The 20,407-nt window shown below is 46.7% G+C and overlaps 1 protein-coding gene across 1 annotated transcript; it reads right to left on the bottom strand.

Annotated features, from left to right (window-relative positions):
* Positions 1-749: 749 nt before the first annotated feature.
* Positions 750-18,731, bottom strand: TH (tyrosine hydroxylase). The gene is made up of 13 exons (XM_033515355.1): positions 18,579-18,731; positions 13,980-14,204; positions 10,539-10,713; positions 9,673-9,761; positions 9,405-9,472; positions 7,633-7,683; positions 6,692-6,837; positions 6,208-6,343; positions 6,004-6,073; positions 5,647-5,703; positions 4,977-5,072; positions 4,682-4,815; positions 750-2,411 (listed from the first exon to the last, which is right to left on the bottom strand). Exons 1-13 carry the CDS (start codon positions 18,729-18,731, stop codon positions 2,252-2,254), a joined length of 1,560 nt encoding a protein of 519 aa, XP_033371246.1. The 3' UTR covers positions 750-2,251.
* Between the last annotated feature and the right edge of the window lie 1,676 nt (positions 18,732-20,407).

The following is a 20,407-nucleotide window of genomic DNA, read 5'->3' as shown; positions in this document are numbered from 1 at the left end:
AAGAGGGACCTCTGGCGCCTGTGCAGCCAGAGCCTCCACACTCAGAGCCTGATCCAGCTCAGCTTCGTGTCCCAAAAGCAAGGGAGTGCAACCCTCCTGGTGCTCACCTTCCAGCTGCAGCACATCTGTTTGTGTGCTTGCATACTCGTGGCGCTGGGTTAGGCTGCAAGTTTTGCTTATTTGCTTTTTTTGCAGGACAGCAGATTTTGCTACAGCTCCTCACAAAAGCAGCAGCTGATATAGTCAAGGAGCAGCAATGCAAACTCCAAGGCAAGGTAGAGGAGCTGAGGTCTCCTGCAGCTGCAAGGATTTCTACATCAGCTTTTCACTCCATGTTAATATATTTGGTCTTTTCACAAATAGCATTATTTTTTTTTTATATTTATGAAGGCAGATAATGACTGTGAAGTGCTCTGGAGACCTAGAGACCTTCAGACCTTTACTGTTCTGGAGGCCAGACCAGAAAGCAAATGCCTCCACAGAGATTCCCTGCCCGGTCCTGATCAGGAGCCTGGCATTGCTGCAGGGTTTGGAACATCCCTGCTGCTCTCACAGGCAGCAGCCCAGGAGCTGGACACTACCAAAGGCGAGGAGAAACAGCAACCTGCAGACCAGTAGAGTGGCACTGCTCTTGTTAACAAGGTCATAACCCGTGCATTAACTGTACAGACTTAATTCTTCTAGTTTGCCTGTTTTTTTTTTTTGTTTGTTTGTTTGGTTTTTGTTTTGGTTTTTTTTTTGTTTTAGTCTGTTTTACTGAAGTTGCCAGTAGGATTTTCACAGCTAGATAGCTGAACTATGGCCCAGCCTGCCTTAGTCTTGCATAGACTCATTGCTCCAGCTACTTAATCTAATACTAATATCTGAAGAACCCAAATGAAAAATTGTTACAGCTCTTAAGGGAGCCTCGAGAGTTACAGCTCATGATCTGGATCCACCCAGATTGGGAAATCATAGCTGCAGCTTTGGAAAAAGTGCTCTAAAATGACAATAACTGAATGAACTCAGTAGTTTTATCAGTTTACAGGAAAATCTGAAGAGAAGGAACAGCTTGAGGAAAAGCAGCTAGCCCTGCTGTCGAACTGCTGATTTCAGTAATGGCCTTTTAAGCAATTTAGGAGGAATTTAGGAGGAAGGGTCAAATAAGAAAAGAAACAGAGAGATTGAAGCAGGCAGGAGACTAAGTGCTGTCAGTAGCTAAGGAGTTAAAATTTGAGAGAACTGGGGGTTAAGCCCATATATGTGGAGGTCTGAAATGGGATAAAGAGTAACGGATTGTAAACTATTATGACTGAGCCACAGTAGAAGTAAAACTGGAGAACAATGTTAGCTGTGTTAATAGCCAAAACTTCACTGCCAAATCTTGCAGTTCTTTAAAGAGGAAATTATAAAAATCATATATCGTGGATAAGGATGGCAAAAGTTGACACAGAAATGTTATAAATGATCATGCAAACAACTCTGTGTAATTCTCCCCTTCGCTGTCCCCCACAGCTGTTTAGCAGCCTCCACACATCCCAAGCCCAGCTCTGATACTGCACAGCTGCATAACCTTGGGCCAAACTTCTGAGCAAACCGCTAAGTTATGAGACAGCCTGAAAGAAGATAAGAAGGGCAAAAGCAGGGGGAGGAAAACCAAGAGCTTTGGGTCAGATCAAGCCATTAATATCTACACTGAAAACTGCATGAAACTGAGTTTGAGCATCCAAACCAGACGTGTACCTTCCTTGGAAATGGCCAGCAATAGCATTACTCACACACCTGAGCTGCATCAGGTAATAGTAATATTAGGATAACTAAGAACAAGACTCATGGAGTTGTTTTGGAAATAAAAAAAGGCAGATTAAATTTTTCTCTCAAATTGCAATTAAAAAAAATTATCTCTCATTCTTCTTTTACTTTTTTTTTTTTCTTCTTTTTAAATAAAGTAGATTTTCTCCTCTTCCTTGCACTCAGGAGCCTAGCACGCAGCTCTTGACTTCAACTTTTTAGCTTGGCCATGCTTTTTGTCTCTGCTAAGCCTCTTCCAGCAGTCAATAGAAAAGCTACCCCAAAAGCCTTGGGTGCTTCCCGCTGCCCTCCTCCGAGCTGGCCCTACATACAAAAGTGGAAAGCTGTTGGGGTAGCGTGGTGACAGGCAGAGGTGCCAATGCTGGGAGAAGACAGGTAGGAATTATCAGCACGGAGCTAGGTGAGGGCAGGGCGGGCACGCTGGGGGCTGGCAGGGGACGGAAATCGCTCAGTTCTTGTATTAACTGATAACATTGAGCGCGTTAATCAGCGAGTGAAGCTCATCCCTTACGCTCTCCAGGGAGTGGCAGATCATCTGAGGGCTGTCCAGGAGCTCGATGCTGTGGGTGTAGGGCTCGTATTTCACCGAGAAGGGCCGCTTGATGTGCGCCGCGTAGCTCCTGCAAGGGAAGGGCGCAGGAGACTGGGTACAAGAGATGGGTCCTGAGTCTCCCTCCTACTCATCACCATTTACCCAGGAAGATCACCACAAGTTAATGCCTCCCTTTGGCAGAGTTTCCACCTTTCCAGCCCCACTCCAGCAGTAGTTGAGATCCCCTGTTTGCCAAGGAACACCGTGAGTTTGACTGTGGCTTTCTGTGGGCTGTACCAAACACAAGGGTACATCAAATTGGTCACCTCCATGGCCAGTGCCAGGTATCCTCTGCTGCAATTCCTTTTTCAAAAAATGCCAAGGAGATTTAGAAGCTAATTGCAGGGAAAGCCCGAGGTATTATAGTATTATATTACTAAATCCTTTCTGACATGCATTTATTGACTAATCTCTTCTTGGGGAGGGGGGAGCTAGCCGTGTGGCATATTAAGGGTAGACTTGACAGGCAGTGGCTCAGACCTGAGCCAGAGGATGAGAACAGTATCACCAGAGCCTTGTGCTTCAGCAAAGCTGCACTGCTGTACCCAAAGCCAAATGCAGCCTAAATCTCAGTGATGAGCTTGACTGTGCCTGATTTCTCTCAAGAGCAAGACCTCGTTGCTGCTTTTCTGAAGGAGAAGTATGTGGTCAAGTGAAAGCAAATCACGGGTAGGGTTTTCCCAAAGTTGCCCACACTCACTTCCAGCGCTAAGATTTGTATATTTGATAAGGTAGGGTTTTTTTCATTTGGGGGTTGTGTGAATACGGAGCTGAAAATCTATAGTTAGGTGCTTGTGGCTGCAGTCCCACGCTGGAAAGGCCTGGGAACACGAGAGGACAAACAGCGCTAACAGAGGCATGCTCCTCTCCTCTGCCGAGGCTTCACCCTTTCGCTCCTGAATTGCTGAGCTTAGGCTACCCTCTTGTGGCTACCGCAGGTCTGCTCTGGCTCAGGGCTCGGGGAAGCACAGCCCTTTCCCATATGGAGACAGATGTTCCTACAGCTGGTACTTCATGCTTAGGCTGGAATTGGAAGGATCTGGAGGAAAACACAGCACAGAGGGCCAAGGGGAAACATGGCACAAGCTGGCCCTGGCAGGGAGCTGCCATGCCATTACAGGAAAACATCAAAAAAAAAAGTAAACAAAGGAGGTTTCTGCATCCTCACATTATCCTCCTCCTAAAAGATGTGATTCCTCTCAATTCTACCAGGCAAAGTCCCGCTCACCCCTCTTGTTAATGTCATGAGCGACGGCTCATAGTGCAGCTGCTAATGGCTAGAAACCTGTCCTCCAAAATGGGTGTACTCACTAGGACACCTTTGGAAGGACATAGGTACAGCATGGCTGCTTGGAAGGACACCGGGGTTTCTGAGAAAAGAGGCTTTTTCCCAGGCGTAACAGTGATAGCCAGTGCCGTGGTGGCAGCTGCCAGTAGTGCAAAAGAGACCATGCTTGAATGTTTTCACCTCACAGAGTAGCATCTGTGTGGTCTCTGAGCTCTTTAAAGGGGAACATTTACATTACTTGTCACAGTCAAGACCTTCTAGCCTAATCTTGGCTGTGTATTCGGTGTATTTTCCCCTTTTAAATGCAAGGAAATGACTCATTAGGCAGCAGTTGGGGTTTTTTTTAAAGCAGCCTAGTGTGTGTGTGTGAGCCCAGGCTCCTCCGGTGCTTGCTTTTGAGCAGCTGGACTCCAGGCTGTAAGAACAGTGCAACTGAGGGTAATAAAAGCAAAAGTTGAAATATAGCAGTCCTCACCACGTTATTTATATTAAATACCCCTCTTGCAGGAACTGTAGAGTCATGTATGTCATGTTCACCTCACCCTGTCTCTTTCCTAAGTGAAGATAAAAACGGTGTAGGCAAAGTTTTCCTCTGTCAATCAAAGCAATCCAAGGACTGAGCTTTCCTCCTTTGGGCAGTTCTGGGTATGACCAAGAAAGTGCCCTTCTGAACAGATGTCTGTGGGCAGGGCTGACCCTTACCTTACTGTTTGCAGTCCCATGGGATGGGGAAACCCAGTTACCTGGTGGGATAGTGTCTGGGGTCCACTAACACTAACACACCAGCCTTGGAGGGAAAAGGTTATTTTTCTTCCCCCTGGACAGATCTATTCATGTCAAGCATGTTCCCCATAGGAACTGGAGAACTGCTGTACTTCGGAAGACCTGGTCAAAGTTTTCAGCGCACTTCTGAGAACTTGGGCTGAAAGCAGCCATAATGTCAAGCCCTATTTCAATATCAAACATCTTAATTCCCTGTTGTTTGGGTCTCTCTTGTTGCCCAGCCCTACCTCAATTTATTTTTGGCATCACTGAAGCTCTCAGACACAAAATAAACAGGCTGGTAGTTCTGGTCCTGGTAGGGCTGAACAGCTGCAGCATCAGGGTCGAAGTCCCGCACCTCTGGTTCGTCTGACAAGGAGTGCTGTGAGCACGGCAGAAAAAATCCAGCATGAGACAAAGGGGATTGGAGAGCACATATGGGGTAGGCAAAGGTGGAGAACAGATTGAGGAAATTCATTGTGCAGAAGCAGAAAGTGTTTTTCTCTACAGTCTAGAACAGAGGCAAGTTATGGTGTGACTTACTATGAGCTCCCCATAGGAAGAGAGTAGCCCAGCTCCATAGGCTTTGACTATTCCATTCTGTCTGCAGAGCCCAAACTCCACTGTAAACCAGTAAAGCTGTGAAACGAAAAAGAAAAATTCCTGAGGGACACATCTCCTCATCTTAATCTCTCTGTCACTTCTGAGCCCTTGCATCATGGCTGGGGTGTGGGGTTGTTTAAACAACCTGCTTTTTGTCCCCTCTCCACACTTTGCTTTCAGAGAAAAGTGCTAAACTAAGTTGCTGCTGCACCAGGACAGAGTCTGTGTTCCTGGGCTTGTTCCATCTGCTGTGAAATGCTGCTGTTTGGTGTCCTTGGAGCAGGATGGGTCACCTTGCTGAGGGAGAGCCAAAGGAAGCAGATGTCATTTAATCCCATCCCAAAGAGTCCCAGCAGTGCTGCTGTTGGAAATACGATGCTTGATGATACTACTGGTGCCCGAGAAAATTGGGTTAATGTGCAAGCGAGCTCTGCTGTTTAACTGATCTCTGTTCTGCACAGTCATCACGAAAAGAGCAGGGCTGGGGCAGCTTGGGTGGGAGCTCTGAGCCTGCAAATCTTGGAATACCAGGCTGGACCAGTCCCCTTGATACCACAGAAGTACTGCTGGAGGTGTTGTGCCCCCCCATCCAGTAAAGGAAAAAACTTACTGTTGCTAGTTTCTCAATTTCTTCATCAGTTGCCCCCAGAGATGCCAGCCCAATGTCCTAGGAAGAGAAGGGAAGGGGCAAACATCAGGACAGGTTCGGTCTGAGGGCCTTAGACATTGATTGCTCTGTTTTATTGCCTCAAGACCACACATATTGCTGCCCAGCAGTGCCAGGCATCTGCTGGGACTTCATCAACCTCAGACTAAAATCACTTTGTCACAGAGAGTGTATTAGGGTCTTGGTCCATCACTAGAACTCTGGAACATCATAATTAATAAAAGCAAGAAAGATTGAGGTGGCAACACCGGGGTTTGGATTCCTACGTCTCAAGGAGGAGAAAGCAGATAACCACCTTACCTGAGAGAACTGGGCAAATGTCTTATCAGCCAGCATCGGGACGTGCCCCAGCAGCTCATGACAGCAATCCCTGCCCGACCGGAGGGGGGAAAGGAGGAAAACACAGTCAGCAGCAGATAGAGTGTGTCTGCTGGGGAAAAAGGGTGAGTGCTGGCCAGCTGGGACTTAGTGGGCAGGGAGGCCTCGGGGCCGGGCGATACTCACGGCTCGGGGGAGTGCATGGGTGAGGACGCGTGGCGGATGTACTGCGTGCACTGGAAGACGCGGAAGGCCAGGCTGGCCAGGAAGTCCCGTGCTGACAGCAGGCCAGCCACCGGCCGGAGCTGGAAGCCAGTCCTCTCTGAAACAGCACACAGCCTCTGTGCGAGCTGCACGGCCCACGGGCTGTGCCGCTGCCCCCAGCGCTGGGAGCTGCAGGGCTACACCAGCCTAATCTACCTGCTCCTGCTAGGGAACAACACCTGCTCTGCACCTGCTCAGCGGGATCATTTGACCCCGGGCTTGCCCTTCAGTCACAGCCCACTGTGTTTAGCTGCAGTCCCCTCCACTTGGGCTCTGCCTCTGTCCTCTGTGGGCAATGCACAAACCACCAGCTCCCCTCCTAAATCCCCACTCACACACTACTCCTTTAGCTTCAGGCTTCCCATCTGGCAGACCCCGAGCCTGGGTCCCCTGGGCTCGTACCCACCTTTCAGGAAGCGGGAAACCTCCTCCAGCTGAGGGATGTTGTTCTCATTGTAGCCACAGAATTTCTCCAGTAGACCGAAAGCTTCAAGGTACTCCTTGCAGGCATGGGTGGGGTACAAGCTCTTCAGGGTGCTGTATACCTCCTTCCTTCAGGAGGAGAGGAGGAGAGACACAGTGGTTAATGTGTCCAGTCCTCTCCTGTGCTCTGGCTATGCACTATCAGGTACTCATGTCTCTAGGCTGCATGTCCTTTTGCCTTTCTCCACATAAGTCTATGTCTCTGCATATTGATAGAGGTATGTAAACATACAGACACACATTCAAATGAACCTACAAAGGCAGCAGCTGTGTCTTGCACAGACCTGTTTCTCACTTAGAGGTCAGAAGACTGTATAAAAGGTATTAACTGGAATTTAAATATTCCCAGTAGGGTAATTCCTGAAGTTGCACTGTGAAGGCAGTCAATAGAACCAGGAGATGACCTTGTTGAGAAGCCTGTGTACTCAGGTCATATGAGCTGGCCTTGTTTTCAGAAACATTCCTGCAGCAACACTTCTGGAAAAATTCTTGTTCAAAGGGAGTGCTTTCCTAAGTGAGGCCCATGAGGCACCACGCAGATATTCACCATGGGCCTTATACTTCCTGCAGCTGTGATGACTGCTCTTTGTTTGAGGCTGCTACTGAGTCAGGACCCCTAGAGAAGTGGGACTCCTATTATCTACCTTGGTCTGTCAGGAAGCTCCATTGGAGGAAAGTCCTGTTGGCTGCAGCATGAAAGTGTTTTTTACCACAAGCCATTGAGTAGGATGCTTGCACTCCTGACTTGCATTTTGATTGCATTTTTCAAGAGGTTGTGCCTTAAATGTTTGGGTGTTTATTTCCAGCTTCTAGTGGTGAAGCACTAATAGTGAAATCAGCACTAATAATGAAATCAGCACTCACCAGGTAGCTGTCTCCTCCGCCGTGTACTCCACGTGAGGGATCGGGTCCCCACTGCAAGGCAAAGGCACCATTACTGAGCAGAGCCCCAGCCAGGCTCCTCTTCCCTCTGAGAAGGAAGCACTTTGGAGAAGCTCTGCATGTCATTCAGCATTCTTTAAAAACCAAACAAGGGGGTGATAGGAAAGACAAAGCCTTAGTACTGGGTCACTTGCACAGGTGCAACAAATACATAGACACAAAGAAAAGCATGAATCTAGTCAGAGATTATGAATGAACAAGGGACGAGCAAGAGTTTAGCAGGCATAATATTCACCAGGAAAAGAAATGGTTTTCGCTGGAAAAATTGAAAAAACTTTGTGTGTGAAAATAAACTCATTTAATGTGTCTGAACTTCAGGGAGCTGATGGCTCCGAGAATGAACCAGTGGCTGGGAAATAAAAGCAGTTAATAAGGAAAACTGAAAGCATTTGACCTGCAGGAAAATATATTGTCAGTAAGATTAAGGGTGGCAGGGAAATTGATATAAATGGGCATTGATGAAAGAAGACTGACAATTTTGCTTTTTCTCATCATAGTTATAATTTTATTTCCTGAATCTTTCTTTTTTGTGTTTGGAAAAATGAGATATTCATATATTGTAAAACACAGTTCCTGAAGGGTTGCCTGAAGAATGCTACACAGTGGCTCATAAATGCTAACCTGCAGGTGAGATGTTAAAGACCTCCTAAATTGGTGCCTCATCTTAGGACAGAATTTATCCCTGTGTCACTTGGGACTCTTCCTCTGACACAGTGACTTTCTGTGCATCTAGCATTTGAACAGGATAAAAACAACAGTGTCCATATTCTGGGCTTCAAAATGGCAGAGTACATGAAAACCAACAGCAGAAACCCTTTCTGGGATCACACCAGTTGCAGGGGTAGCTCAAATATCTGACCCATATAATTTCTGTAGTCTGCTTTCGGCACTTAAAGTCCTGCTCAGAGAGAGAATTCTACAGTAAAAGGCAGTGGCACCGAATGGGATCTAGGGAATATTTTTCAAACCTAACTGAATATTAGACTCTGTTTGATGTTGTAGTGAACACACTGAGTGCTATCACTGCATATATCAGAATAGAAGTATTAAGTAACAGTACAAGGCATAGTCTTAAATCTATGCAAGACGATGATGAAAACATTACTGGATTTTTTTTTAATTTAGCAGAGTAGGAGGTGAATAATTTAGCCTATAAATACCCTCATACCAAAAAAAAAAAGGTCTGATAGCAATATTTTGTCTAGTAGATGAAGGGCATGTGTGCTACATTGGGTAATAGCTAAAGCTGTCGAAGTCTAGCTTAGAAATGAAACACACATTTTTTCATGACCAGGATAATGGACCCTTGGAACAAATTTTCTGGGCATGGGGCAGCTTTTTCAGTACTTGACACACTGAAGTCAAAACTAGATGCCATTCTAAAGAGATGCTACATTTCCAAATGAAGTTTGAGGTCTGATAGATATATATCTGGCTTTTGTTATGCAGGAGGTTTATTCTTACTATACTCTTACCAATGTATGAATTAATGACCCTGTGGTCATTAATTCATAACTATTTTTTAGTTCAAGAGAGACTGGAATGTAAAGGGAGGAGACACAAAGGAGCTGGAAAGGCTGAATGGGGAGACAAAACATAAAGGAAGAGAAGTGTCATACAGGTAGCACAATGACTTCCCAACAGGTTCATTGACACGTCATTATCCCCTCATGAATGTTAGGAAGGAGACTTACTGCTTATAGTGAAAAGCAATCTCTGCTATTGATTTCCTTCTCTGGCGATATACTTGGTCAGAGTAGCCCTGTGGTGACAAATGGGAACAGAGACAGGACTTTTAATCAGTTACTAAAGTTTCTCACCCAGGAAAATTCATCACTGGCTGGAGAGACATCTCTTAAGGCTGCAATGGCACTCCAGTCTCCTGATCAGCTGCACTAATCCCTGCCTCTGTGGGACGGCTCTGGAGTTCAGCGTGGAGGGTGCACACACAGACTGACTCACCGGGTGATCCAGATCCAAGTCAGGGTCAAACTTGGTGACCAAATGGTGGCACTTGTCCAACTCACAGATTTTTCTGGGAAACCAGTGAACTACAGGGAGAGAGAAAGTGACAGTCTGACTGTGGAAGTGAAGATCCCCTGAAGAGAAGGGGCTCTGAGGCTGAATAAGATACACCTGATCTGGTGTACCACATGCACACATACAAATGGCACAGCTACTTCTAGGCAGTAGTTTCACAATCTCAAGGCTCTTTCCCTAGATCATGTCTATTGACATGATCTCCACTGCATGACTTCCTTGCCCATCTCTCAGCAAAGTTTTTTGTGACAAAATTAAAGAAGAATAAAATTAAGTTTTACTGAATGATTTGTGTTAAAAAACGTCCAGAGAAGCTGCTGTTCATAGGTGTCTAGGGATATTTTCCTACGATATTATTCTACAATAATTATCCTATCTTCAGAACAGGATGGCACAGGAAGTGTCTTGTAGATTAGTGCTGGAATCTGTACAGAGGTCCTAACATGTAGATAGGAAACTACCTTGCATTTATAATATAAAATGCTGGAGTAGGGATGGAGAACTCATTAGGAGAGGTGTGAGCAAAGCATGAAATTCAACCACCTATTTATATTTTTTTTCAATCTTTCACCAGAAGAATAGACTGTGAACAATGGAATCTATTGAGAACAGGACAAGGAGGGAAATTACTTTCAGGATTCAGGTATCCCAGAGGCAGTCCCTTCTGGTTTGCTCAAGTTCAGCACACAGCAGCCCTTTCCCTTTACTGGGATTAGCAGTCTCTACTCTGTTTCTACAGGGAGAGCTCAGCCTCTCTGCTGAAGTGAAAATGTTTGTAAGTTCCTTACATTTGTCTTCCTTAGTGGTCCTCACATCTTCTGCTACCCTCTTGATGGAGCTAATGAAAGTATTGAGGTCAGAGCTGTAGACTTCACAGCGCACAAAGTATTCCAGTTCAGCGGTCCCTTCACGGGGCTTTCGGCTAAGCCTGGTCTCCAGGTGGTGAATTTTAGCTTCAAATGTCTTTTGAGACATGGAAAGGAAGAAAAAAAGAAAGCATTAAACAAGATTTGAAACACCTGCTGCTACCAAAGATGTCTATATGGACACAGAACTATGGGATGGTTTGGGTTGGAAGGGACCTTAAACCCATCTCATTCCAACCTCCTGCTATGGACAGGGACAACTTTCACTAGACCAGTTTGCTCAGAGTTCCATCCAACCAGACCTTTAACACTCCCAGGGATGGGGCATCCACAACTCTGGACAACCTATTCCAGTGCCTCATCACCCTCAGAGTAAAGAACTTTTCCCTACTATCTGACTTAAACCTACCCTCTTTCAGTTTGAATCCATCCCCTCTGTCCTGACACTATGTGCTCTTGTAGAAAGTCTCTCTCTGTCTTTCCCCTAGACCCCCTTCAGTTATTAGGAGGCTGCAATTAGGTCACCAAGAAGCCTTCCCTTCTCCAGGATGAACAATCCCAGTCTGGGATGGATTCCTACATGTTGTTTTCTTCATGCCTCCACCTCCCTCCCATAAAAACACACTTACCCATTGATTCCACATTTTTTTATCTCCTGCACCAACACTGAGGCTGCTCAAAAACTACCAACAGAAGACTTCCACCATGGTGAAGAAGACCAAGAGAAGCAGTTGATGTGGCAGGGTGCCACGTTTTGCTTTCCTGTCTCAGCCACTCCCGAGGCGTATGATGGTGGGGTCTGTGATGGGTGGGGTGCGGGTCTGGCGGGGTCCCGCGGGGCTGGCGGGGTCCCGTGGGTCTGACCAGGTCCTGCGTGTCTGGCGGGGGGTCCCGTGAGTCTGACCAGGTCCCGTGGGTCTGACCGGGTCCCGCGGGTCTGGCGGGGTCCCGTGGGTGTGGTGGGGGGGTCCCGTGGGTCCGGCCGGGTCCCGTGGGTCTGGCGGGGGGTCCCGTGAGTCTGACCGGGTCCCGTGGGTCTGACCGGGTCCCGTGGGTCTGGCCGGGTCCCGCGGGGTCTGGTGGGGGGTCCCGTGGGTCTGACCGGGTCCCGTGGGTCTGGTGGGGGGTCCCGTGGATCTGGCCGGTTCCCGTGGGTCCGGCCGAGTCCCGTGGGTCTGACCGGGTCCCGTGGGTCCGGCAGGGTCCCGTGGGTCCGGCTGGGTCCCGCGGGGCCGGCGCTGCCCGGGCGGGCCGCAGAAGCGGCGCTAGCCGTGGTGCTGAACGCCAGGGCTGCGGCGGCCCGCCTGCCCCAGCGCTCGTCTGGACTCGCTACCAGCACCGCTCGCTATCAGAATTGACCTCCCCAGGGAATAAGGAGACAAAACGATGTCTGTAGTCTCCCAAAGGGCCCTGGTAAATCTGTGAGTATTTTCTTTAGCTCACTGAAAACTGGCAGTGCAAGCCCAAGGCCCTAGGCAATGACCCAATCGTCCCAAAGTTCCTGCAAGACCTTTGACAGAGGAAGGGACACGATTTCTTTTGTTAATCAGAGGAAAAAAGATGAGAAGGAACAGATGCGATGCCACAGGTAAATTAAATTTAGGGCGGTGTTTTTTAATGTACCTACCAACTTCACTATTATATTGTCCCCACAACAATCGATACCTTTGCATTAATCTGACAGTCGTGATTGCATTACCTATGCTTCAGCTGCATGTAACACATACAGAAGAGTGAAACCAGCTTCCCTGCAGCCTGGTTCACGATGAGGCAAATGTCATTATGCCCGTCTGCTTTCATATCTTGTACCTGCATTGCCAGAGGGATCTGGGAAATGAATCTTCCTCTGTTGGGACTTGACATGCTTGTCTTTTTATTATATTTAAAGCTCTCTCTGTGACAAGCTCAAAGAGCTTTTTAGCTCCAGGAAGAAACAAACAATATTTGAACATAAGCTGCCGCAGCTTCTCACTTGATGTTTTAAAAATTGTTTAAATTACAGAATTTGAACGCAGTATAACATAAAATCTACCAAGTACAAGAGCTTACACTTCTTTTTCATACCCACTGAGCAGCTGTTGAATGTTACCCTGCTGGATTTGCCATTCTTTGACTGGCATCTGTGTGCTTCTGGGAAGGAGACCCCAGTCATCACAACACATGGGTTTTGTCTGAAAAGTTTGTCATAAAGGTTCTTTCAGTCTTGAGACAAGAACTATATGTCCCCAGAAAACAGCTTTTCTTGCAACAGTCCTCGTAGAGGAATTGTATTTGCTGAACATCTAAATGTTTTTCATAAGATTATCAGAGGTAATACTAAATGACAAAGAATAACTAGAATGACCTACAATTTCAAGGAAATACTTATCCCCCAAATACCCTTTTGGTATGCTTACTGTTTTTAAGCAGCAGGTTTACATAGAGTACACAGCCCCAGACAACCTGCTGTGACTGAACCTGTTCTGAGCAGGCTGGACCAGAGACCTCCAGAGGCCCCTTACAAGCCACGTGACTGATTAATAGGAACAAATTGTCCTCTTCTCTCACTGCTGAAGTCAATGAAATTAAACTACCATAGATAAAACCTCAGTTTGCAAAACACTTTTGAATCATTCTCGATGAAAACACACTACATGAATGCAAGCTGTCATGCTTGAATTACTGTTTAAATAGGCAGCACTTATCTCAGTCTTTCTGTTCATGGCACTGAGATCCTATATAATGAAACACTACATTGGTGGCCAGGGGGTAAAAGCTCAGTTACCAGTTTTCCTTGGTATTAAAGGCATAGATGGGATGAATCTCTGAGGGGAACCAACAGAACTTTTAACATGTGAATTAGAATAATCTTTGAAGTAGAGAGATAATTTTGAAAACAATATGCTAGTTTTACACCCAGTGCAGAGTTGTTTATGTAAATATTTGACTGAGGACCAGTGTGGTAATGACCCAGAAATGAGGTGAGTTTGATCTGTAGATAGGCAGGGCACACAGCTTGCTTTGAATGTGGGATCAGAGCACTGTGCCTGAAGTGCTGAGCGGCAGGGAGGGCTGTCAGAGTACACTACAAGCCATAAAGGTGTGGACTAGAGTGCAAAACTGAAATTAATGAAGAAAAATAAAGGCCAGAGCTTAACAGCACCGCAAGGCAGAGGTATGGCTTCCTCTTAGTGATGATAAGTGAGGACACACTGGGGCATGAGCAAACCTTGACTTCAGAGATAACAGAAAATTAACTGATAATTTGACATAGGCAGACCAAGTCTGAGTCTTCTTTATTACACTCAAGTGATGCTTCTCACAGCCCAGTCATGAAACCTGAATTGTGTTCCTTGGGTGCCACACAACAGGTTGGGTACTCACCTCAAATACCTTAAGGACACGGGACAGTGGTGAAGTCTTGGCTCCCTTGAGCATGAAGAAGAGGTTCAGCATGGCTCTCCCATCCTTCTCCTCAAACACAATGGTCTCTGTAGACTCTGCAGCATCAGTGGCTGCAGCCGCAGCCTCTCTTTCCTTCCTGGCATCTTCAATGAGGCTTTGACGTCTTCCAACGAACCGTGGAGACTGAGGGCAGAACAGAAATAAGTAACACTCCTCACAGAGATGTAGGAGATCACAGGCATTCCCAGTACCTGGAATGAGATGTGATTGGTATGTGTCATGAGGAGTACCACTGGTATGTGGTATGAGGAAGCAGGGAAAGGCTGGACTGACTTGCCTGGCTTTGTAGAGGAAGATCTGCTCATGAGGACTGAGGTTTTAGAATTGAACTTTCAGAAATGTGGGGATTTGGGGAAAAAAAAACAAAAACAAAAAAACCCCCAAACCTGTGTAAAATACCTTTCTAGCATTACTGGAGAGTGGGCTTCTCCCCTCACCTCCCCTAGCAACAATTTTCAATATCCTCCAAAAAACAATCTGATGTGGTTTTCAGGTGTCTGATGAGCTCAAGTGGAGAGACATCAGATAAACTTGAAGTTATCTGAGAAAAAATACTTTGTGAGGGACAGGTGAAGCCCACAGCTGTGGCCTGGCCAGGAAACATGAACTGTTTGCAGGTGTATTAGTGGGGCAGCTTAGCAAAACTGCTCCCAGGATCCAATATGACATTTACTTTTGACATTAAGTGGATGCTTATCCATTGAAGTGTAATTGAAACCACAACCATATACCCCAGAAAATAAATTCCTCCCACTTATCTGTAGATTTGTTTTGTCTCAACAAACTCCTGCAGATCTCTGTTACTTGGAATTGAACCTAAAATGTAACTCTGTGCCTGAGGTCATGTTAGGACACCTGTTTGTATTTATAGTGAACTACAAACTATTTCAATCACTGCTGTTTCTTTTGTAATATAAATAGCTCTTATACTAGCTTATTTGTTCTTGGTCTTTTAACAACCAGTTCTCTATTTTGAGGCAACCCATCTGGTTCCAGTTTTCTGTGTTCAAGACCCAAACCAGATGACAAACCTCCAGAGCTTGCTAAAAGAAACCTGGGGCAGCACTGAAGAAGGATATAGAGTGGGACTGACTGCAGTTTGCCCTGTGATTACATTGAAGATATTTAGAAAAGACATACATACTAACTAAGCAGTGCTTTCCCTTCCTTGTTAAAATTAAAAGTGTTTTCCTTTTAAAAAGACAGCCTGATTGACTACTAAGTTTATTTTCTCTCTGATTTTCAAAGTCACTATCAGAAATTTATGTTTCCTAGGAGAATCCTCTTGGATGCTTTAGCAGTGTAAAGCTGACATTTTAAACACAGCCTCAAGAACTCAGCACATTGAGTCACCAGCCCATGCACCTCTATCTGGTCCTGTTTCAGTAAAGATACCCCTCTGAAATTACGTTTTCTGATCCACCCTTTATTCCTCAGGGCACAGAAAAACACCTTCTAACAAACAAGTGCATGCTGCCTAACTTGGTTTTTGTGCCTAAAGAGAGCAGACATCTAACAAGTGACCTCGGTCTTAACTTTAAAAATCTTGTGAGCATGTGCTCGGCTTTAAGTGTGTGTTTTTTATCACTGCAGTGTTTTTAGCTCAGCTGGTGTTTACCTTAAAGTGCCTGCAATAAGCAGGGCAAACAGCCCTGTGCCAGCCACAGAAAATGACCTCCACAGCCATCCCAAACCAGGCAGTGCCTTACTGAAGGGTGCTTTGTCACACTGTGCCCCAAGGCGCAGCAGGATTTTACTTCTGGTTTGGAGAAGGGGAGAGGAGGGAAATTAGACTTCGATATTTAAGCTGTAAATCAGGTTAAAATCCAGGTGGGTGGAGTTTAAAATGCCAGAGCTGGGTGACTGGAAGGCTGCACCAGGGGAAGCGGACTCAATCAGTCCCACACATGTGCTGTGGACCCTGGCAGGCAGGAATGGGGGCTTTGGTCCCTGTCAAGGGGTCCTGGAAGTTCCTTAGCTGAATGATGACATAGTTTAAGCAGGTAAATTGAAAAAAAATAAAATAAAATAAAAAATAATAAAACACAGCAGAAAAAGGATTAATTTTGCTTGGGAGAAGAGGGCAGGGAGGGGTCTGCCTGCCTGCTGCCTCCTGTGCCAGGTGGAGGCTGCCTGGCTGCATGTGCCCCACCTCACTGTCCTCAACTCTGCCCCTCACATTTATGCTCATTGGGCTAGTAACTCCATTTGCTGGAAATTAGGAATGTGGCATATATAATAACCAAACTGACCTCATGATAAATGCCTTCCTTCCTTCCAAAGGCACCATTATATGGTATTTCTGAATTGCTTTGCAGACTTGCTCCCTGAGTGCATATCTGGCTACAGTGAGAACTGTAATTTGATTTTGCAAAGCACTTATTTTCCTAACCAGGGCCTGACCCATTCACCTCTTCTGGAGGCTAGTTTTCACCTCTTATGAAGGGTTTTTTAATTTTTCCTTCCTCGAGTTTGCTGCCCAGCCTGCATATTGTCATTAGCAATACTGTCTTCTAGCTATTTTGTTGATTTTTTTTCCCCGGCACATTATTTGCAGCAATCAGGAAGGGTTGTAAAGACTGGGGACATTAATGTCCCACTCCTGCTTTCCTGGGTGATTTTTGCTGCTTTTTTGGCTCCAATTGCTGTCTCCTGCCTGGCTTTGTAACCAAACTCTGCCCCAGCTACAGTCACAGGGTCTCCTGCAAAAACTATCAGCAGCAGAAAAACTTACTATGTAACCAAAGATTTTTGCATGGAGTTTGATGTTTGTCTGGCCCAGCTGACATGTAAAATACCTGCTGGTGTAGAGGAGTTCTGGGGTTGCAAAGGTCTGGGTTTTCCCCCCAGTTTGCAGTGTTCCCCCTGGCAAGGGAACACCTCAGACCTGCTGGAGGTGATGTGGTGGTGGGTGACGGCTGTGTGACAGATCACCCACAGTCACAGCACAAGGGCCAGGGACATGTGATATCACACACAGATGCAGAGTCATGCCTCTTGCCTGGTAGAAGCCAGGGTTGTGGAGTTCTCCTGTGCTAGGTGAGAGCAAAGAGAAAAGCTTTTCATACATCCCACTCTCAGAGCGATCCTCACAGGGCAAAGTTTTAATTTTATTTGTTTGCCCTTTTCTGAAAATTTTCATTCAAAAACAAACACAGGCTAAGGTTTTATGTACCCTCCAGGCTGGAGGAGCCACTCGTCCCAAGCAGGTTGCCTCAGTCCTGTCAGCCCACCTGCTGAACCTGAACTCCCCTGGCCCCTATGCTCAGTGGCCCATTTTTTCTTAAAACACAGAGCAGCATTCCAGAAGGTGTAATAACCAAACACTCTTCACTTCTCCAGGCACTGAGCTTCTTAAATACTGGTTTTACAAGTTGCCTGGAAAATACCAGGTTTTCAAGGGCCACTCAAGTGTTCATTATTTTGCCAGAATGAAAAGCACCGTGTGAAAGGGAAGCCTCCCCTGATTTCCATTTATTAGAGAAAGCAACCTCTTTTGTTTCCCAAATGTTTCCCTTCTTTTCTGCAAACTCCATTCTCCAAAATACCTTTCTGCCAATGTAGTGGTTGATTTTAGTAAGGCAGAGCATTGCACAGGGTTAAGAGGAGAGTGGGTGAAAAGGGAAACAGGTATAAGGGAGCAAAATGGGGAGGTCTAAAAAGTGACCTGTTGGAGTCAGACTGCAGACATCTGCCAAACATATCTGCTACCTAACCCATCTCTATTCCTAACTTTCCTCCTGCCAAGCATCCCAAGGGGTCCCCTCCTGGTGCAGCCATTGCCTCTGGCTGCTCTGACTCCTGCATTGTCACCTGCTGCCTATCCACATCTTTGCCCCACAGGACCATCCAGTATTGGGAGTCTTCAAGCTCATCTTGCCTGGCAAGGCTTTGAAGTTAAGAGCTGAAATGTCCCTGTCCCTACAGCAAGTCTGATGTGTTGGCCAGGCTTGGCTTTCTACAGACACTTGACAGCTCAGAGGGAAGTTTTCCTCTCCCTTCCCTGACACATTCAGATCTGGTGTGTGCAGAAGCTTTCCCTGGGCTAAACACAGGGCTGAGAACACACCAAGGAAGACTGGGAACAGAGATGGGGGAAGGATGTTCTGGGAGATAAACTGGACACAGCAGCCATGAACAAACAAGTTAAACTGCCTGTGCCTTGTGTGCTGTCTGAAATGACAGCTCCCCTTTTTTTGTTATACTAGAACAGATGAAATCTCTGCAGTTTAATGCCTTGAAACCTGTAAATCCTTAAGATCTTCAAATTGCCTTTTACAGGGGATTCCTTGCTATTCTTGCCTTAGGTCTGTGGGTTATTCATCTTACTTTTGGTTGAGGTGGTTTCATTATTTCAAGTTTTCACCCCCTTAAATGTTTTCATTTCACACGTATCAGTATGTAGAGAGAACTGTTGGAGTAATTTCCCTTTGCCAGTCTTGAGCCCGGATGTGCCCATGTTGGGGAAGTCCCACAAACAAAGTGTTGGTCCATCTATCCCTGCCTGCTTCTGCCTATAGCTGTGGAAGAGGCTGTGGTTTTTGGAGGGGGAGGGAAAGAAGTGGGGTAGGGTTGTCTTACCATGATGGCCTCGGCTTGCTTGGAGTCCAGCTCTGACACCGCCCTGCGGAAGCCTTTGGCTGCAGAGGTGGAGATGTTCGGGGTTGGCATCTTTGCTCTTCCACGAGCTCTGCTGTCTGCTTTTCAGCTCCTTGCCAGCTTTTTATAGGGCAGGGCTGACGTCAAAGACTCTTTCAAATCTTCTCTTCCCCTGCCACCTCCCCATCACCACCTCCCTCCTTTCTCCCCCTCGGGCTGAGAGGAGGAGGGGATGTGAAGGAGAGAAACGTGTCTGTCCCATTAAATCTAATCGCTACAAAGATTGCAGACACCCTGCCTTCACAGACCAGACAATCCCCCACCTGTTTGCCTGCATCCAAAAGATTTCTTCTCTAATTTACCCCTTCTCTCCTTTCCCCCTCCCCCCACTTCGGGATGGAGTTCACTCTCATTGCATGGTTCAGTCCGACACATTTACTTTCCCAGCCTGGGAATTGCATGAAAGGATTTTGATCTGTGAAAGGATGAAATAAAAGGAAGGGAGAGATTTAGCCCTCCCCAGCCTTTTTTCCCCCTTGTTTGCCTTGTCATGGAGGCAGTAAAGTAATAGGAAAATAACACTGATTCCCGCAAGGCAGCTGCGGGACTGGATGCTGTTCTCATGTGTGCATCTCCCGGTGCCCGGCTACTGACAACGCTGTGCCTTCCAGGGCTCCCCCACCACCTCGGAGCTTGATTTGGCCATGTCACTCTGGCAGCAGGAGGGCAGAATCTGACTCCTCAGAAATGAAAAAGGCTTTAGAGGGAATAACCTGGGAAAACCCTCTCATTCCTGCCTTCTTAAGTGCTTTGCTCCTCTTGCAGTAATTCCTAAGAGACCAAATGCTCGAGTACAGCTGGGGCTGTGACAGTGTGCGACAGGTCAGACCCATCCCACAGTCTCTGCCCTGTTGTGAGTAAAACTGGCATTTTCCTCTGGTTAGATTTTCAGCAGCTGTGCCACACAAACAGGTGCTGCAGGAATGCATGGCCATGCTTTCTGCGAGCCACCTCCATCCTGGTGACAGGCAGGCACAAATCCCTGGGGCAGGGAAGCTGGTGGCCTTTCACCAGCTGATTGCCCAATTGCTGGCCAGGGCACTGACATCTGGTAGGGTTAGTGGCTCATCCTGCACTCTGCAGGACAGCTGAGTTCATCCCAGCCTGCTGATGACTTCTGCAGTGCCAAAAGCTGCACAGGACCAACAACCCATTGGCCTCCTTGAGGGTGCAAAGCTGTTGATGTTTACCAAAACCAGGGAGCAGACGGCGTGACCAACACTGCCAGCCCCACAGAGGCAGCTTGGGAAGCTCATTGGTAGGAGCTGAAGCTGAAGTAAGCAGTTTGCAGCAGCTAAAGATTGGTGCAGTAGTGAGACAAAATTGATTTTAAGTCATGTGTAGTATCTTCTCCTATTGCAGATGCTGAGGGTGCTCTGCTGTTCAGCACAGTAAAAAACAGAGGAAGGTGTTAAGCAACCATCATGGCTCATCTATCCCCAGCTTCTGTGTCCTCCCATGTGGTATCACCTCACACACTGACAACAGCCCTTGCTTTTGCTTTAATTTCATCCCTAATCCCCTCTGAGTCTCCTAAAGTGTCTACTTGGTCTCTGCTAAATCCTGGATGCTCAAAACACAAGATAAAACCCCACCAAACTGACGGAGGGTAATGCTACCTGGTGTTGAAAGATTTTCTCGGACAACATTTTGGGAGCAGGTTCCAAGGCACTCCACTGCCCAGAAGG

Source organism: Parus major, chromosome 5 (assembly GCF_001522545.3).
Source record: "Parus major isolate Abel chromosome 5, Parus_major1.1, whole genome shotgun sequence".
In the NCBI taxonomy this organism is placed as follows: domain Eukaryota; kingdom Metazoa; phylum Chordata; class Aves; order Passeriformes; family Paridae; genus Parus; species Parus major.
Note: the sequence above shows the minus strand (reverse complement) of the source record. Positions and strands in the feature narration are given on the sequence as shown.